This window comes from Acanthochromis polyacanthus, chromosome 9 (assembly GCF_021347895.1).
Source record: "Acanthochromis polyacanthus isolate Apoly-LR-REF ecotype Palm Island chromosome 9, KAUST_Apoly_ChrSc, whole genome shotgun sequence".
NCBI classification, from domain to species: domain Eukaryota; kingdom Metazoa; phylum Chordata; class Actinopteri; family Pomacentridae; genus Acanthochromis; species Acanthochromis polyacanthus.
Genome location: NC_067121.1, coordinates 8913859 through 8938070, shown reverse-complemented (window position 1 = coordinate 8938070; position 24212 = coordinate 8913859). Strand labels below are relative to the sequence as shown.

The following is a 24212-nucleotide window of genomic DNA, read 5'->3' as shown; positions in this document are numbered from 1 at the left end:
TTAGAAGGAAACAGGCCACGCTGGCAGCTTTGAAATCTAACTTTCTCTGATTAGACTGCCCAGCTCAGAGTAACAACACAACACGTGAGGATCAAAGCAGGTGGAGCGCGTTCGAAAATGCGACTTTATAATCCTCATAGTTCAAGAGTCAGATATCCTGAAACGCTCACAGCGCTGAGGTCAGGTCATTCAAGGGGATCTTTTGACATGTAATCTCCCCCACTCCTGTAAAGGTCGATGATTAGAAAACGCTTTGGAACACATTTAAAAGAAGAACAAACATCAATAACACTTTGGTATTTTTTCTTCTTCTAATCCTTCCTGTATTGATTTGTCAAATGTATTCTCTCACTTCCTCACATTCCCTTATTTCTTCACTTTTCCAATTGGTTTCCAGCTTTCTTCTTCATTCTCTTACTAAAAAAAACTAAAAAAAAACTTTGAGGTAACACTGCATCCAGTATTAACCAGCTATTCTTTAGACATGTGCCAAAATAATGAGGCAAAGACACTGAAACTACATCTCTATTGGATTTAAATACAAAAAAATGTGCAGTGCACTGTTATTTATTCCAAAAGCAATCTTATTTTTCTGTCTTTTCTTTTCTGTAAAATGCCCTATAAAACCTCAAACCTGCCAGTGGGTTCAGAAGGCACGTTATCTTTCAAATAAAATCTCCAAAATTGCGTAATTTATCAGAAAGTACTGTCAGATTTTCAACCTCTTCAAAAGTCATTGAACTAATCATGTGTAACTTTGAATTCACTGGAAAAATTTACCAAATCTAAGCTCAATATTGTTATTGTTTTATCAACCATTTATTCTTCATGTCTCATTTTTTAATAAACCATCTTCTCAAATCAGATTCTGTAAAAAAAACAACTAAAAATTCTGGGCTAATCGATGCCATGAAGAAGCCATGAATGACAGAGGTGTGAGCTATAGTCATGTCACAAAAACTCAGGGATTTTTCAGGTGAAATGGATAAAACTTCTAGCAACAAAGTAATCACAAAAAAAAGCTTTTTTTTCCTGAAATAATGACATTTTCATACCACACAGAAGACATTTCAGAGTTCTTTCTACTTCTAGTCATGATGGGTGTTTTTTCCACAGAAGTACAGGACTTTATACTGCAGTAAAAAATGAGCCCACAGTAAGTAAAACTGCGACAAGAGCAAATAAAAGAAGGTTCAGTTCATGTGATACCTGCAGAATCCTGAATTCTGTTCTAGCCACTGGCTCGAAGGACAAACAATAAAGTCTGCACTGTTGATTTATTCACCACATTTGTCTTTGCTTCCTTAACATTTGCCTTTTACTTGCTATCCTGTAGGCTGCCCTCGGCTCGGATTGATTTTTAAGGTCTTATTATTTGGTAATGAAGTCCTGAATCTGCTGCTCCTTGTTTGTTTCTCTCATATGCTCTTATCCAGCCTCCGGGCCTTTCATGTTTTCTGGCTGTTTTCAGATTTTAGTTTGGCAGAGTGAAAGTGTGTTTGCAGATTGTAGTAGGTGAGTAATCTTCTCTGCAACAAAGCTGCCCAGCAGATAATTCTCTACCTTTATAATAACAAAGGTAGAGAATTATCAGCTGGGCAGCTTTGTTTCAAAGGAGATCACTCACCTTCTACAATCTGCAAACACACTTCCAATTCTACAGATTTTCTCTTTTATTAACTTTATATGACCTTTGGTTGAACTCGAGCACTGGAGCTGAAGATGCAAACATCAGCTTGTCTGGTCGGTTTGGTGACAATAATCTTGTTTGCCACTGTTAAGCTGCTGTGTCTCCTGTATATCTGCCTCCTGCTTTCACTCCAACCCTGTGCGCTCATTAGAAGCTCTTGCTGTTTGTTAAGGATGGATGAACACAGCCAATGTGGCAGCATAGAGGAGCTTCACCTATTAACACGTTCTGTCGCTCACAATTCACTTTTTTTTTCCTGTTTACGCTAACAGCAGTGTCAATGTCAACCCATCAGCACAACAGGAAAAGTGAGTTCACACTTTCAAATTATGCTACATTGATTAATGAGGGTAGTTTGCACAAATTAATTTTAAAACTGATTAAAAGTTGGTGTTCGTCATTAAATGCATTTCCTGAATCGCAACTGCAGAAGAGGCAGTTCTACGGATAATTTAGGTCTTATTGGAAGATGGTTGGGGTTTGTAATTCCTGGAAATTCAAACAGGCGAGCTGTTTAGTCAGACCATCTGGTGTACAGAAGGCTTTCCCTGACGTCATGAAACTTAACCACATATCCATCAATCATTTAAGTGCTACATACGTGCAATCCTGCACAGATGCACGCAAAGCTCCTACGGATACAAACACGCTTTGCTAATCTCCTGCACTTTGCCCAACACACACTCAGTTCCACACAGCCCAGAGCTCGTCTGAGCAATGACACACAGGTCATCCAGAACCAGACAGACCCACAAAGAGGCAAACCAACACAAACGTACACAGATATGGTTTCAGAAAACACAACAAACTGTCGAGGGGCCGTTTTTCCATCTCTGGTTCTTGCTGCTTGGCAAATTCAGAGACTTTTAAAACCACAGAATCTTCACAAAAAACTGATAAAAGGTGACACATTTAGGCCATGGAGGCAAAACCTGGCAGGTCAAATCATAGAGCACAGGAGGAAAGCACAGAGAAACAACAGGAAAATGTATTTTTATAATGTCATCCTAATCCTTTTACCTTTAAAACCTGCTGGCAGGTCGGAAAGGGAGGCTGTCATTTACGGTGGCCGAAAAATGCTGCACCGTAGTCGGCCACCGTAGTCATTACACCATTTACCAATGTTAAAAAACATAAAAACAAGCAGTCTCATTGGATTTTTGAATTTCCAATGGTGCTTGAACTAATTGTGTGACTTTCAGTGTCATCAAGAAGATTACCTAAGTCTAAGCTTACAGTTGTCAATATTTCCTCTAAATCATTTGGTCTCACTAAAAATAAACCATGTCAACTAGCCAGATTATACTAAAAAAAAAATGTGTTCCTAAATGCAACTATGAAGCCATTAGCGCCTCAGCTGCAGCCAACGGTCACATGACAAAAATTCAGATTTTCAGCTAAACTGGGCTGAACTGCAGATAGTGTTCACGCAAACAAATTGTATTGAAAACATCTTTAGAGACTTAAAAAAAAATTGCACATGTTGAGCAAATTTGTTTTTCATAGTTATTTTGCAAACTATTCAAATAAATAAAATTTAGATCTCTTTCATTTTAGGATTTCTGATATTACAAACTGCCATCATGCACAAACTATATTTTTGAGTTCTCTCTACTTCTAGTCATGGTTGGACTGTTTCCGTAGAGGTGCAGGATTTTAAATATCAGCTGCTTTCTTTTTAGGAAAGACAGTTTGCATCTCAGTAATTCTGCAAAAGGTAAATATTTACAGCAGATATTTTTGAGCAAAAACACTAAAATGTAAGCACTTATGACCGTGTTTTCATCCAAAATATATTGTAATTTCAACCACGCTTTTTGATGGTGAACTGATTTCACATAAACCTCAATATAAGTCTTAGTATTAGTTCAAGTCAAACCCAAGAAAAGAAGTAATCTTAAAAACTGTAGCAACTAAGCACAAAAAGCCAAAATCTATAAGTTATGACACAAATGAGGCGCCCATCTTACCTATTGTGCGTGGCATCATGCCTTGCCGGGGCATCAAGTTGTCATCGAGGCCCTCCAGGCCACCGTACAGAGAATGGGAGATTCTACGCTCATGGTCGTCCAGGGAGGTGTTCAACATCTGCTGGGGTCCCAATGGGCTCCCTGGTGTCTCCTTTTTGAAGAGGGAGGTGATGTTAGACGTGTATTTGTTATTTCACAGTCAAATTATCTGTTCTGACCAGTTGAACCCAGTGAAATGAGCTCTGAGAAGGCACATGGGTTAATAAGAAATCCTTTGTCGCCGAGCAGGGAGAGGTACAATAACATAGAGTCCTGCTAATGCTAGATAAAAACCAGAAAATGAGGCTGAGGGGAACTAGCCTTGCTAACATTTGTTGGGCAGTAATGGATGGACACAGGGGCGGTTATCCATGCTAATGCTACCGCTGTGATAACAAGGATAAATGAGCATGGATTTCCAATAGGCTGTTTGGCCAGAGGCTGTTAGCGAGCTAGCAACCCCACAGGGGACGGTTAGCCTGTTAGCATCTTGACATTTCCCCCAGGAGCCACGATGACACTCTCTTGTTTGCTGGACAAATAGACCATTTGCCAGCCCTGTCATCCATAAGCACACATCCACAGCCTGAGAAGGTGTGTGTTTTTATGTGTGTGTCTTTGCCGTCACTGTTTGCCCATTGGATCGGCAGCTGTATTGATTTGCTATGGTTTCTGCATGTCTCACTGAGGGTGATGACAGCTCGTGCCGTATAGATAACCACCATCGCCGGCATCACATAACGAGCAACGAGCGATAACACCATCACACTCAAGTCGACCTTGGAGCCAAATGACCTCAGTCAGTGGCCAGGACTAGCTGGACTGGGATTCGATCGGAGCAGGAGGTCTCTGCCCAATGATCCCTTCAGCTCACTAAATGGTTGAGGTGTCATCATAAAAACTGCCGAAATGGATTCAGATACAAACAAACAAGTGATGCTTACGAGAGAATACATATGTGGGAATATTAGGAGGCTGGCAGAAGAGCGAAGTGTAGAAAAGTGGATTTTTCAGGAGAAACTGTTTGATAAGATCTGAAGAATAGAAATATTTTCATATCCTTTCCATTTCACGGCGCCAATACCATATTCTACTAAAAATACATCCAACAGCATGATCTACCTGGAAGCTGGAGAGTCTTCAGATCATCAGGTTTGACCATCAGGAAAACTATTTTTCATTTCTTCGTTGTTTTGTGGAGACTAAGGTCATTTAGACAAAGAAATGGTTTCACAGTAATTTCTAAAAACCTGGCAAAAGTCCTGAATGTGAATTATGTGTTTTGAATGCAAAATGTAAATTTTCTGATACTTTTCAATGTGGTTAAAACTTTCATATAAATGTAGTAAAGTAAATATACAACATTAGCCTCAGAAATTAAGTGTAATACATGTAACATATATTGGAAAATTACAGGTACCCCAAATACATACTTAAATCAGTAACTTGAATACACTAACTTAAGCTGCTGCCGTTCAAGTAAAAAAAACAACAACACATAAGTAAATGATAGTTACTCACTCTTTAAATTATAGGATTGACACTAATGATGGTGGAAATTCATTAGGGTAATCTAGATGAGTGAACTGAAAAAAGGTAAAAAAGTCTGTAGATTGCAAATGAATATAGTGAGGTAAAAATACTTCATTAGCCTCAGAAATGTAGCGTGATAGATGTAGCTTACACCGGAGAAAACTATAGGGCCTTGAATTATAGTTATTTACATTACTAGTACTTGAGTAATTTAACATTTGGCATCACTGCTAACCTTATCCAGCAGGAAACAAACAAACAAAAGATTTTAAAATGTATTTAAAAATATATTATTGCATATAAATCTATGTAACAATATATGATATACAATATATGAAAAATATATTTAAAATATGAATATAAAATACATTTAAAAAATACATAGAATATTTAAATATAAATATATTTTAAATAGGGCTGGGCGATATGACAATAGATATCGTCTGGATGACAGAAAATGTCTATCGTTTTATGTGAAGATCCTATCGTTTATATCGCAGTGTCGCAAAACACGCTTTACGGCAGTATTTTACGTCACTGACGTGCCTTACGGCAAGCCCAGGCACGCGGCAGGGTTGCCAACTTGGCGACTTTCTTGCTAAATCTAGCGACTTTCCAAAGCGTCCTAGCGACATTTTTTGTCAAAAGTCACTAGCAACAAATCCAGCGACTTTTTGTGCCGTTTTGGAGACTGACAGGAAAACTCGGATCATTCTACAGTTACTGTCCTCAACGAGCAGCAGGTGCTGCTGTGAGCTCCTCCTTGTCCCAAAGCACAGGCTGTCAGTCCGCAGCAGTCCCAGTGAGGGGGGGGAGACCCACATCACTCCGTGGCCAGACGATAGATGAATCGCGCATGCACAAAGTCACTACAGATCCCATCCAGACTTACGGAGCGGAATATAAATGAAAATGTTTTCTTCACTGTCATACTAAAATAAACCGCAGCACTTAGCCTCTAGTTCAAAGACATATTTTGGGTGTTTTATACTCACTAAGAGGGGGAACTTCTGTCATATGACGGTGGTTTGGATTTAAAAAGACCGACAAGGATCAGACTACCGTACTTTGTAAGGTATGCCGCTGCCCGGTCCCATTCATTCATTGAATCTACCAAAAAATATGCTATATCGTTATGTATATCGTATCGGGATATAAAATAAGCTGAATCGGGATATAAAATTTTGGTCATATCGCCCAGCCCTAATTTTAAATACACCCCGTCAAAAGTTTTGAGACACTTTCTCATTCAAATAAATTAGAACCTGTCTCAAAACTTTTGACAGGGTGTGTATATAGAAGAAATTAATGCCATTTTTTCATATAATTAAAAATATCCTAGCTCCTCACTCTTTGAACTCCAGGATGGATACCAATCAAAGCATCGACAGTTCTGCTGGGACGTTGGTTTTACCTTGAACTAATCTAATCTTTGTATGATGCCATTGCGTCTTTCATGTACTAGAGGCTGAACAGGAAATTGAACCATTTGCTGCACAAATGAAATGACTTTAGTCACAAACTACCAGAACCAATCGAAAATACACACGATACAATAAAATGTACGGCAGAAGCAAACTAATTTCTGAGGTCGCCATATGGTGCAGCGACTGCTGGCATGCAGCTGCTCTTGACTTCAAATGAGGTAGTTAATGAATTGGCCGAGTGAGGGGCCGGGGTGAAATGCCTGGGTAATAGCCGAGGGGATTCGCCATACCGAGGGCGCATCGACAAATCACACTGCAGCTCATTGCATATTCAGGCTGATAATTGAGCTCCGGGAAGGTCTCGATCCCATCGGGTGCCAGCGGTGATGTGGAAGCTAGCTGCTGCGTTTCTATGGGGATGCAGGAAGGAACGGAACTGGCTGGGAATGTGATTTATGCAACAGCTAACATTTGAGATTGATTTGAGATTGGCTGTCAGGGGATGGAGACATGGCGAGGAAAGTAAATACAGGATTATTTGATGCCATATGTCAGTAAATGTCAAAATGAGCTTTCATCCTATAGTAATCTGGCATTATTAGATTTTAACTAATATTTGACGGACAGATATTAAAAATCTATCCCTCTGGAGTCTATAGGGGTTTTCTCAATCAGCTCTGAGCCGCCTCTTTGAGTTTGAGGGTATGAAATTGTTGTTTTCCTCTTCTTGTTTTCTCGGTGTCGTGAACACCATTTCTTATAAACAGTCAGACACTTGGGCAGCCTCGGGCCATGCCTCCAGCTCTGCATGTGAAGCAAAGATCGACAATACTCCCAGAGCTCGAGTTTTATTCATCCGCCGCGCTCTCTGTTAAGTCTCAGTGCCTTGACATGCCTGCAATACATCCACACACACAGACACAGACACACACACGCATGCAGTCACGCACGCAAACAAACATACATACAGAAATAGCCTTGAATATAAATGCACACATGCATAAGCTGCATGTACAACAGAATGAACTACACACTTCTTCACACATATACAAGCACAGTTGCAGACACCAAGAAATGCACACACTCATACACACCTACACACACACACTCATACACACCTGCACACATACTCATACACACACATACACACAAAACACACCTCCAGGCTTAGCCTCTGCTTTCAATTACCAGACGGACCGAGGGGAAATCAAAACTTTGACACACCAGGTTGGAAAAGGAGAGCAGGAAAGCCAGGCAGTGCCAGAGGCGTACACGTGCACGCCGACGTGCACGCCCGTCCATAGGCACACAGTGGCGCTGCGCACGGATTCAGCCTCAGCTTTCAAGCAGGCGACAGGCCAAGGTGTACGGAGAATGTAAAAACATGACATTGAAGGGGAGGGAGAAAAAACGTTGTGTAGCTCGGTTCACAGCCAGAGTTTTTTCTTCCTTCCACTTGCCTCGAGGGAGGCCAGCGTGCGTGGGAGGGGTGGGAAAACTACCATGACCTGACTGCTTACTTTCACTTTATGAAATAATTAACTGATGCTCATAAGCAGAGCTCCCTGTGGTTTGCTTTGATTTAGTGCTATATATTTATCACAGAAAGGAGCTTATTGAAATGGTGCCTGTGTGACTGTTTAAGTGTCTGTGCTCAGGATGTCAGACGCTCACTGGACACATGCACTACCTTTGAAATGTTTGGGGCCACTTAGAAATGTCCTTATTTTTGAAAGAAAGGCAATTGTTTTCAATGAACACAACATTAAATTAATCAGAAATACAGTGTAGACATGTGGTAGATCATCATTCAAACTGGAAACGGATGATTTTTAATGGAATATCTACATAGGGGTACAGAGGCCCATTTCTAGCTAATCATTGAAAGGCTTATTGATGATAATAAAGCCCTTCAGCAAATATGTGAGCAAAAAGGGTGAGTTTTCGTGGAAATCATGAAATTGTCTGGATGACTCCAAATTTTTGAACAGTCGTGTAAAGTTAGTATTTTGATGCTAAAAATGTCACAAACAGCCTGAATCCAGAACATCTGATCAAAGGTCATGTGTGGGGAAAAAAACATAAAAAAAAAAAAAAACTAGTCAGGATGCAGCAGACTGAGCTGCAATCTCGATTTTTTTTCTTCTTCTGTGATTCAGATCAAATTTCCGAGGCAGCAGGAAGCTGGTTGGCTGCTTCAAATCCCAGAACGACTGGTGAAGAAAAATCCCGGCATTTAACTGTGAATGAAATCCATCTCCGTTTACTCCATAACTAGTGTTGACGTGTCCTTGTGCAGAGTGTTTACCCCCCCCAGTTTCTCCACTGGAACTGCTCTGAGGTCAACAGTCAACAACAGCTGTAATGTGCAGCCGGTTCTGAGGTGTGAATGTGTGAAAGCCGAGCGTGAAGCCGACGACTGCGGCAAAGGTCATGTGTGCTCAGCCTGGGTAAATTACAAAAACAAGAAAAAGAAGAATCATTATGTTTACATGTGCTGCGATAATTCAAAGCCGACCTCGCTGTGAATAATACAGCACTGTCACACATGTAGCATACAGTTAAGTTTCTGTGACTAATGACGAATACTTCATGATTTAAAGTCACATGTGAACACCACAGTGGTTCACAATGTTGATTTGAATACATGCGGTAGATTCTATGTAGAGGAAGATGTCAGGCAGGACTTTTGCAAACTGTACAAAAGATTTAGAGTAAAATACTTTTTCAGAGCGCAAATAGTATTTTTTTTACCGTCTGGCTGATTTCTTTTCGATAGTTTTTCCAGTCCAATAATCCTGCAAGACGGATTTAACACTTACAACACATAGTTTGAGCTATAACTTCAAATTCCTGTACCTATAACTGGGTTTTCATCCAAACGTATTGTAATTTTAATCACATCTTAAAATAAACATGAATTTATGTGCTTTTAGATCCACTACTGTTTTGCAAATGTTAAGAGTTCAGTTCATTGAGGTAAGCAGTATGTGGTAATATTTCTAAAAAAATAAAGCTTGGTGACAGAAAACACACTACACAATGGAAATAAAGAGTTTTGAATGACTAATAATATAGCAAAATGCTTTTAGAGGATCTCTGGTAACAGCTTGAGAGCAAATTGCTATTTGTCATAGTTTAATAACTAAACCTGTCTTCATTGCACTTTATTGCATTTGGCTTGAATCAATACACAAAGTTTTCAACCTTTTCCAAGTGATAAGTGGAATTTCCACTTTGGTGGATGGAAACACAGCTTATGTCTATCATATGCACATGTTTTCTGTGTTTTATTGGCAACTGTAGCATTAATAAAGTGTTATTTTTATGATTATGGTCTAATATTCTTTAATGTGCAAGCTAAACATCATTGAACTCGCGAGGTGTTCAATTCATCCTTGACCAATTGCATGGAGGCCTTCCTAAATTGTGTCTAATGTTGCTGCTGCCCCTCTTCCAAAAGTAGGTCCCAAAAGTAGAATCTAGTTCTAAAATATTCAAATCTATCCATTTCTTTTCACCCCTGAATGAATCCAGTGTGTTCTTGCTCCTCACCTCGCTTCTTTTGGCCACTCTTCTGGCCACGATGAGCTGGATCATCCCACGCTTGTTGCCTTCCGTCGACATGGATTTACGTAGCGTCTCCATGGCGTCCTGGTTGGTTTTACCCAACAGCGACTCTCCGTTCACAGCGATCAACTGGTCGTTCACTCGTAGCCGCCCATCCTTTTGGTGGACAAAAAACAAAAAAAAGTCAAATATAAATCTTTCATCCAAAAAAGTAGAACTGTATTTTTCCTTCTGCTAAACAGTGCACCCTGTGTGATGAATAAAAAGCAGTCGTATCTCCAACTTTAACAGTAACCCTGATCTAATCAGACTAACAGTCTTGCTCAGAGAGTGTATCCTGTTCATAGTCATGATCTAATGTCTAGCAGACAAGAGTGCTTTTAAGTCCATTATTACGTGCTGTCAACACAAGCTTGTTTGTATGAAAAACAATCAAGTTGAAGGACTACTGAAATTGACTGCGGCACACCAGGCAGCAACAGAAAATTGAGCACTTTGCTTTTCTTCATACTTGCTGGAAAACAGAAAAATGATTCTGCTTCACTCTCCCACTTAGACTCGACTTTCAGCAGGAGTTGAGTTGTCTTTTTTTGGCCTTTCATTTGCAAATATATTTAAGATTTAAAAGAGTTTTAATAGGGCTGCACAGTGGCTTGGTGGTTAGCACTGTCATCTTGCAGTTGGAAGATTCGCATCCCGGACTGAACAGGATCTTTCTGCATGGAGTCTGCATGTTCTCCCTGTGCATGTGTGGCTTTTCTCTGGCTTCCTCCCACAATCCACAAAGGTTAAATGGTGATTCTAAATTGTCCATAGGTGTGAGTGTGATTGTTTGTCTGTATATGTAGCCCTGTGATAGACTGGTGACCTGTCCAGAGTGTCTCCTGCCTTCACCCTAAGTCAGCTGGGATAGGCTCCAGCTTCCCCACGATCCTAATGAGGATTGAGCGGCATATAGATAATAGATGGATGGAAGAGTTTTAACAGCTGCTTAGACAGTCCATTGTAAAGCATCAACTATAATTCTAAATGTTAATTTGGTGCCACTTGCAATGGGTTAGATAGCATTGATTGATGAGTACAAAACTGATTCCTCAAATGTTCCAGTCAGGTTAAACTAACAACAGCTAGCTGAAAAAAAAAACACTTTCTCAGAAGAAAACAGCAATACTTTTCAGCTTTCTTTTATATTTAAAGGATTCCAGGTTCTTAATTATCATGTAAGCACACATATTCACATGAGGAGGCACAAAATTAGTACTCAGGTCCCGGTTGAAAGTCAAAGAAACAAATAAAGATAAATAATGGAAATTCAAAGCAATATAAACAATAAAAGGCAAATGTGTATTTCAAGTCAAACCCTCTATCAGTTTGAATAGAAGCTGTCGTACCTTGCAGGCCGCTCCTCCATTTATGATGGATTTGACGAAGATGCCCAGGTCTGCATGGTTTTCCTTGGAGCGGTTGCCTTTGACGCTGACACCCAAACCTGCTGAACCGGAGTCACTGAGAGGAATCTCAAAGGTCAGAAACTCTCTTGTACCGTCAGGAGTCAAGACCAACTCATCTTCTTCTGTCTTCTGAAAGAACGAGAAGAAAAAAATAGAGAAACAGACTTTAAAATAACAAAACAATAATTAACTTTGAATACCATAAAAAGCCGCCTAAGCAGCAACCGCACGAGAACGTATAAAAATCTGTCCAAAGAGGCACACTCACATTTAAACACAGTAAAAACACTCCTACTATAATGAGTATTTAATTATACAAAACAAAAACATTCATGCATTTATTCCAGCCTAAAGCAAGAAGTACAAAAGCCTCTCCAGCCCTCACTGTGCTCCTGTGGGTTAGCCAAAGGACAAAAGTTAAAAGGACATTCATTTGGCCACTTGAGGTTAATGAAAAGTACTTGCATGTAAATTGCAGCTGGGCAGATAGCGGTGAGCTAAATCAGAGTGCAAGCTCATTAACTACATCTGATATATTAGTGTTAAACAGACGAGCACGGCTAAGTGCCCGTCCGCTTAAAAACAGGTGCTTAGTGTATGAAGGAAGCAACAAGACTTCATTAATACTGAACCATAAACAGCAGGCGGCTCTTTGAAACTTAAGAAAAGTCTCAAATTAAAATGGGACTCAATCAGAACAGGATTTGATGTGTTGGTTGGGATTTCTTGTACCAATGAATCTTAGGTTGGCTTTTTAAGAGAAACTTTTTATTGCTGTTTGTGTCTCATGCAAACTTTAAAAAAAAATCATTTTCATCAAAATCTTTGAATTCTTACAACTAGACTCTCACACAGGAACATGTGGTTGAGACTGTAGCTCCAAACTACATCCTACCAACTTGTCTGACATCTAAAATCACAGAAAATGCATCAAATGTTAAGTCCCTTGTGCACAGTAAAACAGCCAACGTCTAATACGTCTGTCGTGTGCTTGAAAGCGAGTCCACAACCAAAGCAAATGCATCTGGATGACTCTTACTGTGAAGCAGCAGTGGGTAAACCACACAGACGTGCTCCATACCTGCACATCTGTCAGCGCACATTACGTTATATTCAGAAAACCATCGACTGAAGTCTGCCCTCTCTGGAAAACATCTCCAGCTCCGGCTACCTCGGTACAGAAATCTGAAGGACTCGACGTGCTCACCACCTGTTTGACCTGCTGCTGTCTGGAAGGCGCTACAGGACCAATAAAAGTCACACAACTGGTCTCAAAGAGGGTTACTTTCTCTGACGTGTTTGTACACTGAATTCTAACAGGCAGTGAACCAACTCTGGTGTCTTCTTTTCTTGTGCAACCATTTTCATTCAAACTTGTGCAATAATTATAGGGTAATAATCAGCTTTCAGACTGATGCAACTGCTACCTCTAGTGTTAGAGTTTGACATTTATTATTTATTTACTCTGTTTATTGTGTTTGCACTCTTTATTCAATTGTATTTTGTACAAAACAAAGACAAAAGCGACTTTCTACTGTTCTGGATCTATTCTATTACTGAGAGTTCACCAAATTTATTATATTGTATGACAAAATATTAGTATTTTTTTGGTGCTAAACTCAAACTAACTTGAAAACCATTAGCATAATCTATAAATCTGAAATACCTACGGCGTATATGATTATTTCACATAGAACAATATACTAATATTTTAAGTGCTTTAATGAAACAAAAACTCCAGATATGAGCAGATAATCAAACGAGAGCCCCTGACCCCTACATTTAGAGGACCTGGTGACTCCACTATGCTCCTGGGGTTAATTCTGCGAGCAAAGTTTAGCTTAGAGGGGACAATCAGTTACAAATCAGTGAAAAGTTGTCCTGAATCATCACCTTTATCCTGTGATGGAACATTTCTATGCTGACAGGAGTAGTCACTTCCACACTGATCAATCCCAGATCCAATAAAGCACAAAGGGTCAGTGAAGGGTTTGATGGAAAAGGCCTTTTCAGTTGCCAAATCCCATCCCAGCTGAACATGTATGGAAGATTTTGGACCAAATATACTCCACTATCATCAAAAAAAACACCAAATTGGGGAGTATTTCTTGGAAGAATGGTGTTGGATCCCTTCAGTAGAGTTCAACTGACTTGTGGAATCAATGCCAAGGTGCATTGAAGCTCTTCTGGCCTTCCTGAGGCTTATTAAGGAGGTTTTCCTTTAATTTATCTTTACGTCAGACTCAGTCTTTTTACATTAGATATTCTATTATCAAACATCCGTGACTATACGTACCTAATCTCACCCTTGACAGTTATCGTTCTTGATGCTAAGCCCGAGATCAAAACTCATTTTCAACCTGACTCTAATATTTCCTGACTGAAAGGATTCAGAGAAGCACATGCACCATGTAAAGGATGGAAAAGAAAAAAGAAAAAGCAGCACCAACCGTGCACCTGAATCATGATGCCAAGTGCATCAAACAGGCAGTAAAGTTCCCAGCAAACCCTGCATGAAAACAGCAGCCTAATTGACATGCTGAGTGCTCGCTCTCTTCCCCTCCACAACAGGTGCTTCTCTCACTCTTTCTCTATATTCATTCTCACTCTCTCTTCCAGCTCAACAATAAAAAGCTATTCTCTCTTGCTTGTTATTTGACAGCTGTCCTCTGAATAGATGGGTGCGTGCACGCTCGCGCCTGGCAATTATTGTGCACGCCTAATGAATTCAATCATCGGGCTCGGTGTCAGCATGTCATTAGCTCCCTTTGTTTGCTGGGAGAGAGATGGAATTACTCTGGGTGGAACGGAGGAGGGAGAAAGAGGGATGGAGGAGGGCAAAATGAGGATGGAGCAAGAGGGGGGAAAGGAGGAAACAAAAGGAAGGAAGGGGGAAGATAAAGGACAAGCAGGCATGAAGAGCACTGTCAGGGCGTCTGCATGTTTTAGAGAGACAAAAGAACACTACCTGGAATAAATTTAAAAATAAAGCCAGTTTTATATCAGGCACAACTTATGGGAAGAGCTTCGGAATAATAAAGACAACAGGACATTAATTGTTTTTGGAAAGTCCATTTCATTCTCCCAAATTAAATTTAAGGCTAATTAAAAAGTGTCTAAGAACGACTTAATCCTCTTAAAATGCAAATGGGCATGCAAATAAGAAAATAGGGAAATTAAAATGTGACAGCTCAAAGTACAGCTGATCAATAAAACAGATGTGATGTAATTTCAAGGTTAAAAATAATCTCTTCTATATCGCAATTAGGATTTGAATGAGTTTAACTTTCGCATCCTGCACAGTTTGTCACAACATTTATTCTACCATTACTTGCTATAAAGTAGAGTTGGTCGCCTTCAATTTAGCCGTCTATAAATATTACTGCCAGAAGCAAAGCACAACTATAAAATGAAACCATTTACGCTCAGCCAAAGACAGAGGTGTCAAGGTAAAAAGAGAGAATTGCCTTTTTGCTTTTAACCCAAAGAACCCGCGAACCTGACGGCAGCTTCTAAAGGGATTTTGTTGGGTGTTTTAAAAACAAACCACAAAAACCCCCCAACCAAATTACACCATTTATCAGATACAGAAACTGTAAAAACAACAAAAAAGATAAGTCAGATTGTCACGTTTCTGTAAATCCTCGAACTGCTCATCTGTTATGTGTCATTCTGTCAAGAAAACTTAACCAAACCTGAGCTTAAAATCAGGATATTTCATTAGAAATTGTTTATTCTACTTCTCTTATTTAAAAATTCACCTAAAATACAGTTTGCTCAAACTAGATTGTGCAAAAAAAACAAAATATTCTGTTGCTCCTGGGTGCAATTATGAGGCATAAATATTTTTTACAGTAAATTTAGCTTAAGTTGGTGCAGACTGGTGTTAGCTTTAGCAGCAAAAGTGCAGGGACGGTCCTAATGGTTGTCAATGACTTAACAGAAAATTTTGTTAGTATTACCAAAGTGGGAAACTGTGGGCTAACATATTTTAGATTTCTGATGTCGGTTAAGAAGTCATATATCAAAAAATAAAAAATAAAAATTAGGTTAATTTGCAAAGGATTTCTGGCTAACTTTCTGGAAAACATATGGCTAACAGTCCAGTCCATTAGCACTTCATCCTTCACATGGTCAATGGGAGATGAGAGCTGATCTGATTCAGTCATGCTCACTTTATCACCATTTAATGCATGCCTTTGAAGAAACACAACAACTGAGAAGCAGATTTGAACCCAGAAATTTCTTGATATGAACCGATGGTGCATGGAATTACTGATAACTTGTAGTAAACGGTAAACATTCGGAAAACTTAACCGAAAGTTAGCCACAAGTCCACCAAGAGTTTGTAACGTTTACAATATGCATATAAAAATTGGGCTTTCTTGTAAATTTGCAGCACATTTGCCAAATATTAACTACAGCATCAGTCTGTTGCAAACATAAACTGCCATGTTTGCTACTAATGTCTAATTTGTGAGGAGAAAGTTGATAGAAGTTGAGCACATTTATTTGCTGCACATCTCCATTTTGCTTTATAATAAAGCCTAAAGGAGAAACATTATTTTGTGACGATTTTGCACAAAAAGGGTGCTTTTACATCCATATAGACTCTGTAGATAAACTACAGTGAAGATGAACTGTGGCATCTGCAGATCTGAACACTAGCTCATTAAAAATAATTTAAATTTCAATTGCAAGTTTAAGTAAGAAGAACCCAAATGAAGTATATGTCTAGTTGCTCATCCGTACCTTTAAATGTAGCTTATTCAACATATTTTCAGAGATTTTATCAATAAGCATAAAGACAGACAGAGAGAGAGAGAGAGAAAGGGTAGAAATAAATAAAATAAATTTTAAGAAAAACAGGCACGGGCGGGGGGGGGGCACAAAGTAACGGGAGCTGAATGAAGGTGAAGGGAGAAGAGTGATGGGCTCGAGAGGAGGGCGAAAAGGCGAGGAGCCGAAAAGAAAAGGGTGAAAAGAATGAGAGAGTGCCAGCGCGACAATGACAGAGTGAGCGAGCGAGGGAGTGTGAATGAAAGGCCGACAGAAAGGGATGAATCCATGTGGAACACAAAAGGAGACAGACACCACCACCTCTCTCTCCAAACCACCGTGTCTCTCGCTCATTTTTCTTCCTCCGCCTTCCACCTCTTTTCACCTGCCTCTCTATACAGCTCTCTACTTTCTTTCACTTTTTTTTATAAAACTATCTCCATATGCTCATTTCCTCTTTTTTGTGCCACCTCCCCTCCATAACCCTCATTTTCTCCCCCCTCTCCCCCTCCACCGTCTCCTCCTTCCGGTCCGGATCTTTTTTGCTTTTAAGATGCTCATATTAAAACCAGTTCAATTTGAAGAGTCATTGTTTTCTCTTTGCTGATGAACTGAGCTGCAGAAAATCTTAAAGCGTCTGCCTCGATATTTCAATATGGGATGCAGCTTTTTTGTAAACCTAAGCTTAAAGCAGCAAACGTAGGAAATGACTGTTTGTCTGCTTAACAGGTGGCAACCATAAGCCGGAGCCAGATTTTAATTTTCTGCTTGTTCCGATGTCCAACGACTGAAATAGTATATGGGAACAAATAAACTATGTTTTACAGCACAGTGCATCGAGCAGGAGGGGCCAGAGCTGTGGTTTTACAAGCTGAAACTGAAGCCTGTGTTTCCAACTTCTGACCAAATGTTGGCTGCGACGTACAGTTTCAGAATTGGCCAACTGAAAGGAAAAAAAGATGATTTTCCTGCTTTACTGTTGCTATCAAGGCTGCAAAAACTCTAAAACTACCACTGCAGATGCACCTTGTTTCCCCATTTTCAAATCTAACAGGTTAATACAGGGTTTAACTCTGTCATATATTATAAATCTTCCACCTTTTCTTCTTTTTCCTGCATCCCACCTGCTTTCTGAAGCTTCCTACCCTCCGTTTACTCGCCTTCTTCCACCTCTAACCCACTCGCCACATCTAATACACGTCTCTCCAAGCAGCCATCCTCCTTTGTATTCTACACGGCGAGTCAATCTTTAGCATTACGAGAAATCAAACTTGCCCTCCTCTTCCTCCTCCTCTTTTCACCCTCCTCTCCGCTGCAGCGCCTGAAATGATTAGCGGTTTGGCGGCGAGCTCGACTTCGGTCGCGCAAACTTGTCGATTCGATGGCATCTGGAAAAATCGATTGAGGGAGGAATTTTTTTTTTCTTTTTTAGGGAACAGGAAAAAACAGAGAAGCTGAACGAAGGAGGGAGGGAGGGAGGTGACGATTGCAGGGAGAGAAGGGGAGAAGGAGGGAGGTGAAAAAGAGGCACTGAAGGGTGTAATTGGTCGAGAGAAGTCGGGCGTGGAGACCATTGTTGGCTGCCTACTGTAGCACAATCTATCTCTGCTTATTCATACTCTGACTCTCTCTCCCCTTACTTTCTATCGCTACATTTCCCATTCAACCCTCCTCGCCTCTATAGCTCCATCCTGTCTCACATCTTTCCTTCCACACCGTACAATCCTGAGTATGTGGACACACCTGCCCACTTTCTCCCTTCCTCATCATCCTTTCTCCCTTCCTCTTCCACCCCCAACCCCCTTATTGTCCCTTCTACTCCCCTTCACCTTCCCACTCTTCTCTCTGATGCGTCTCGCTGTAGCTCCATGCTGATAGACCATGAATATCAAATACCCGAGCGATCGACGGAGCTCACACTGGCACAGCATGGAGGGAGGAAAGGGCAAGGTGTATGTGTGTCACAGAAAAAGCCAACGACACAAAAAAAGACGGGAAAAGAGCAGATCCACATGTGTGCACGGGTGTCAGCATCAACACACCAAACAGCACCAGGAATACGATCCGAAGCCTCGACTGCAGCATTTGGAGGGAGAATCAACACAGTCCCACTTCTTCCTTGCTGTCCAAAACTAATCAGCTGCCCGGTTTCCCTGCCTCTCTCGGCCACTAGAAGCCATTTATAACCTCATCCAACCCCAAGCAATTATACCAGCAGCTGCTCCCGGTCCCTCCACGTATGTGTGCACTAGTGTGTGAGTATACTTATGTGCGAATGTGCAGCGCGCGCCATATGGCTTGAGCATTTTTGTTTTTTTCTTGCGACGTGTAAAAGCCTGGGTGTAGTCAGTGTGGCTGTATATTGCGAGCGTGTGCGTGAAGGGCTGTATGGGTGGTTATAATGCCTGTGTGTGTGTGTGTGTGTGTGTGTGTGTGTGTGTGTGTGTGTGTGTGTGTGTGTGTGTGTGTGTGTGTGTGTGTGTGTGGGCCAGGTGGCAGCTTGAAACATCACTTTAATTAAGCCAGAAAGCCTGTTTCTCGTGGCAGAACGGCCCTGTCTGATTGACTCGTATGTGTCACCAGCAGGCCGCTACAGAACACTGAAACAGCATCGAGCCTGCTGCCACGGAGCCGCAACCATTAATCACTGCGGCCATTCCATTGTGCTAATAATGATACAAAGTTATGTAACTCCAGAGGTGGTGGTTTATTGATACACTGTTGCTAAAAAAACCACCAAGGTGGCAGTAGTGGTGATATTCAGCTGTTTTACCCACGTAAAAGTATCAAACATGCCAAAATTTGATAACATTTTTGAGTAAAATGCATTTAATTATAAAAAGTTACCATAGCTGGTCAAGGTGCATTCAATTTCTAATACTATGGACACTAATGAGTCATTATATTTTCATTATATTTTATAGAAAAATATCATGTTTAAGGTTATTGGGAATGTCAAATACATGCAGAATGACAGGAAAACATGATGTTACGTACATTTTCAGTCCCTGCAGTGAAAAATCTATTTATTTCTACCTTGTTAACATCTTAATATGGTGTTGTTTTTTTAAATGCTGGAAGACATTGTGAATGAAACAGGCAGTGAACACCATAGCTGAGCATCCCCATCTTGAAACTGCTGTATACTGATGGCCATCTCAAAAACATGGCTGAATTACCCCAACATTACTCCCATCTATTGTGCTAATAATGATAGGCAGTGATTTCTTGTTGTATTGCTGCTAAAAACACTAAGCTGCCATGCACCTAAGGATACAGTAGTGGTAGATGGTATTTAGCTCCTTTACCAAAGTAAAAGCATCAAAGATCCCCAAATTCCTTCCCATTAACAAAAGCACACACACAGTTTTAGTCTGGTCATTACAGTGCATTTTAAGCAACCTGGATACTGGTGAGTCATTCTGTAAAACCATTATCTTAGTCTAAAACAGCACCTAAACTTTAAAGACCCCACTAGTAAAAATGCAGTGTTTTTACCATGGTAACATGTCCAGACGGTGTTTTTTACATGTTAGAGTATATATCATGTGCAAAATATGCAGTGAACACATGGCTAAGCAAGAGTAGAGTAGGTTTAAAGTGTCTGAGCAGAGTTGTAGGTGAGCTGGTGTGCTCAAGCTGCTGTGAGTGAAGAGGGATGGAGGAAGAGAGAGGCTTCATAGATCTGCACATTCTAGAAAAGACAGCAGTGTAGAGATAAATCGGCACTATATAGACAAGAGTATTTGGACACCTAGCCGTTACATCTACATGCACTAATATGGAGCTGGTCCCTTTGCAACTACATGTTTGTTGTGCTTCTAGGAAGGGATTTCAAAGGATTTTGGGTGTGTCTGTAGGAAGTTGTGCCTTTCACATATGAGGTCAGGCACTGATGTTGGGATTAGGAGGTCTGACTCGAAATATCTGTTGTAGTTCATCCCAAAAGTGCTGGATGGAGTTGAGATCGGGGTTCTGTTCTTCCACACCGAACTCACCAGATCATGTCTTTATGGATGTTGCTTTGTGTGCCGCCATGTTAGAACAGAAAATTGCCTTCCTTAAACTATTACGACAAAGCAGAGTAGTGTGACTGCATGTAGACTACATGGCTAGATTTTATACACCTGTGGCAATGGAAATGAAATTAAACAACTGAATTCAATTCAATTAAGAGGTGCGTCCAAATATGTTTGTCCATATGGTGCATCAGTTACTTCCAGAGTTACATCTATATACATGTGAAGGCTTCTAAATATGTACCTTTGATATAAATAGATGAGTTATTAGGGATATACACACGTGGACAAAATTGTTGGTACCCCTCAGTTAAAGAAGGAAAAACCCACAATTCTCACTGAAATCACTTGAAACTCACAAAAGTAACAATAAATAAAAATTTATTGAAAATTAAATAATCAAAATCAGCCATCACTTTTGAATTGTTGATTAACATAATTATTTTAAAAAACAAACTAATGAAATAGGGCTGGACAAAAATGATGGTACCCATAACTTAATATTTTGTTGCACAACCTTTTGAGGCAATCACTGCAATTAAACGATTTCTGTATTTGTCAATGAGCGTTCTGCAGCTGTCAACAGGTGTTTTGGCCCACTCCTCATGAGCAAACAGCTCCAGTTGTCTCAGGTTTGATGGGTGTCTTCTCCAAATGGCATGTTTCAGCTCCTTCCACATATGTTCAATGGGATTCAGATCTGGGCTCATAGAAGGCCACTTTAGAACAGTCCAACGCTTTTCTCTCAGCCATTCTTGGGTGTTTTTGGCTGTGTGTTTTGGATCGTTGTCCTGTTGGAAGACCCATGACCTGCGACTGAGACCAAGCTTTCTGACACTAGGCAGCACATTTCTCTCCAGAATGCCTTGATAGTCTTCAGATTTCATCGTACCTTGCACACTTTCAAGACACCCTGTGCCAGATGCAGCAAAGCAGCCCCAAAACATTACTGAGCCTCCTCCATGTTTCACCGTAGGGACAGTGTTCTTTTCTTCGTATGCTTGGTTTTTCAGTCTATGAACATAGAGTTGATGTGCCTTACCAAAAAGCTCCAGTTTGGTCTCATCTGTCCAAAGGACATTCTCCCAGAAGCTTTGTGGCTTGTCAACATGCATTTTTGCAAATTCCAGTCTCGCTTTTTTATGAGTTTTTTTCAGCAGTGGTGTCCTCCTTGGTCGTCTCCCATGAAGTCCACTTTGGCTCAAACAACGACGAATGGTGCGATCTGACACTGATGTACCTTGGCCTTGGAGTTCACCTTTAATTTCTTTGGCGGTTGCTCTGGGCTCTTTGGATACAATTCCAACGATCCGTCTCTTCAATTTGTCATCAATTTTCCTCTTGCGGCCACGTCCAGGGAGGTTGGCTACTGTCCCGTGGGTCTTGAACTTCTGAATAATATGAGCCACTGTTGTCACAGGAACTTCAAGCTGTTTAGAGATGGTCTTATAGCCTTTACCTTTAAGATGTTTGTCTATAATTTTTTTTCGGATGTCCTGGGACAATTCTCTCCTTCGCTTTCTGTTGTCCATGTTCAGTGTGGTACACACCTTTTCACCAAACAGCAGGGTGACTACTTGTCTCCCTTTAAATAGGCAGACTGACTGATTATGAGTTTGGAAACACCTGTGATGTCAATTAAATGACACACCTGAGTTAATCATGTCACTCTGGTCAAATAGTTTTCAATCTTTTATAGAGGTACCATCATTTTTGTCCAGGCCTGTTTCATTAGTTTGTTTTTTTAAATAATTATGTTAATCAACAATTCAAAAGTAATGGCTGTTTTTGATTATTTAATTTTCAATAAATTTTTATTTATTGTTACTTTTGTGAGTTTCAAGTGATTTCAGTGAGAATTGTGGGTTTTTCCTTCTTTAACTGAGGGGTACCAACAATTTTGTCCACGTGTGTAGTCAATGCCACGTGAGAGGCTTTAAGTGACTTAAGTATACTGGTATAATTTCTAATGGATTATTTGCTGTATATGAAAGTTGTGCACTTACTGTTTACATTTTAAATAAGAAGACTTGTCTTTGGCACTCTGTGTTTGACGGTCTTGTAGATGTTGACACCAACTGCACCAACAGCTGCAGTTGATGCCAACAAACTGCACCAATAAAAATAGCCAACCTAATGGAAAATACTGTGCTTCACATTGCACCAGTTGGAAATATCACTGCGCATCTTTTTACTGAATTTTGATTTATAGATGTGATGCAATTATGACAAGTCGATGCCACTTTGTAGTTTTAACATTAAACTAAAAGCGAATGATTAATAGCGGTGTGCTTTCCAATGGTGGATTATAAATCATCGTCATAGCGACAGTTTATTTTTCATATTCAAAAACAAAGCAGATGTGTCTACTGACTGCTGTACGTTAAAGATCTCAAAGATTATTACACTTGTGCAGTTAAGATTGTGCGCATAGCATCAAACCAACTCATGGATTGTGCCTCTATATTGACGTTTAAATGTAATCTCACAGAAGAATCCCTGTCCATTGGTACATCATGTAATTATGTGGCATTTTTGTAAAATCTAGTCATTATGATGTCACGGTTAAATAAATTGACACCTTTCTGCTCCATTATTTGCTGTAACTACTGTGACACCAGTTACAATATGTTACGCTGTGTCAAAACATGGTGCAGTGCACAATAGCTTGGATGTGTCATGCGCTCACAATACTGTGTTTTGCAAATTTAAGCTAGTAATCTTCACACGCTGACCCTGTTATGTTATGTTGAGCTGCAAATGAAATTATGTTGTATTAATGCAACAGCTTTAATGTGTCATAAGTGCGGGCTATAGTTAAAAAAATAACACATCCTGACATGTTATGCAGTGATCTTCCTACACAATAAGACCACAACTATGAATCTGTTATTAAAAGATGATCTGAAATGCTGTCATTTTTTGCGCAATAATATTTATGCCGTGTCATAAAAAGGCCAACTCATATCCTGCTATGCTGAATGCTATATCATGCAATCAAGAAAGCCTCCATCATTGCACTACAGCGTGCTAACGGATTACTGTTTCATAACAGCTCTGTGTGCAGGGAGAAGAGGAAACACGCACATGTGATAGATAGCATCTTGGCACGGTGTTGCTGCAGCATTACGGCTGCTCCTGCTGATGGCTTTTCAATATAGCATTGCAGTAATTTTCCATAAGCCTGTGTGACTAATGGCGTAAACAATGGAGCTGAATGTTCACGTTATGGGCCCATTATGGAACTATCAGAGCAGGCATGTAAAGACGGATGCCTTTGATCACTTCTATTGTAGGGGCCAGGTGCAGGGAAGAGGATTTGCGTCTTAAAGTGTGTCTAAAGTGTGAGTGAGAGAAAGAGAGGGAAGAAAAGAAGAAGAATGGAGTGAAATAAAGAAATGAAGAGCAGCAACCAAGACAGACATGAGAGAGATACAATGAGAATTGAAGCTAAGACGGGGTGAAAGCTGCTGTGGAAGAGGCAGAGAAGACCCAACAAAGTGTTTTGTTTTTACACACCATTTGCAAAGCAATGGATTGCTTAAATGACTCCCAGTCTATTTGTGCAGCCACCCAAAGTATCTCATTTGCCTTTGATGCCTTTTTCCCTATAGAGCGTAATGGCCCAAGCCGGTGATGTCATGCAGCAGTTACCTCAATCAGCCAATGGGGTTTCCCGGCTGTCACAGGCTGCCTTGGATGCTAAAGGAAGCAGTCAAAGTCAACAGGTTAGA

The 24212-nt window shown here is 40.3% G+C and overlaps 1 protein-coding gene across 1 annotated transcript in view; it reads right to left on the bottom strand.

The window, feature by feature from the left end:
• The window catches only part of pard3ab (par-3 family cell polarity regulator alpha, b), a 335934-nt gene that overhangs the window by 121847 nt on the left and 189875 nt on the right, over window positions 1–24212 (bottom strand). The window contains exons 13-15 of the mRNA XM_051953203.1: window positions 11621–11809; window positions 10215–10385; window positions 3661–3811 (exon numbers count right to left, since the gene is read on the bottom strand). Coding sequence (XP_051809163.1) covers window positions 3661–3811; window positions 10215–10385; window positions 11621–11809 — 511 coding nt within the window. The remainder of the gene's footprint in view (window positions 1–3660; window positions 3812–10214; window positions 10386–11620; window positions 11810–24212) is intronic.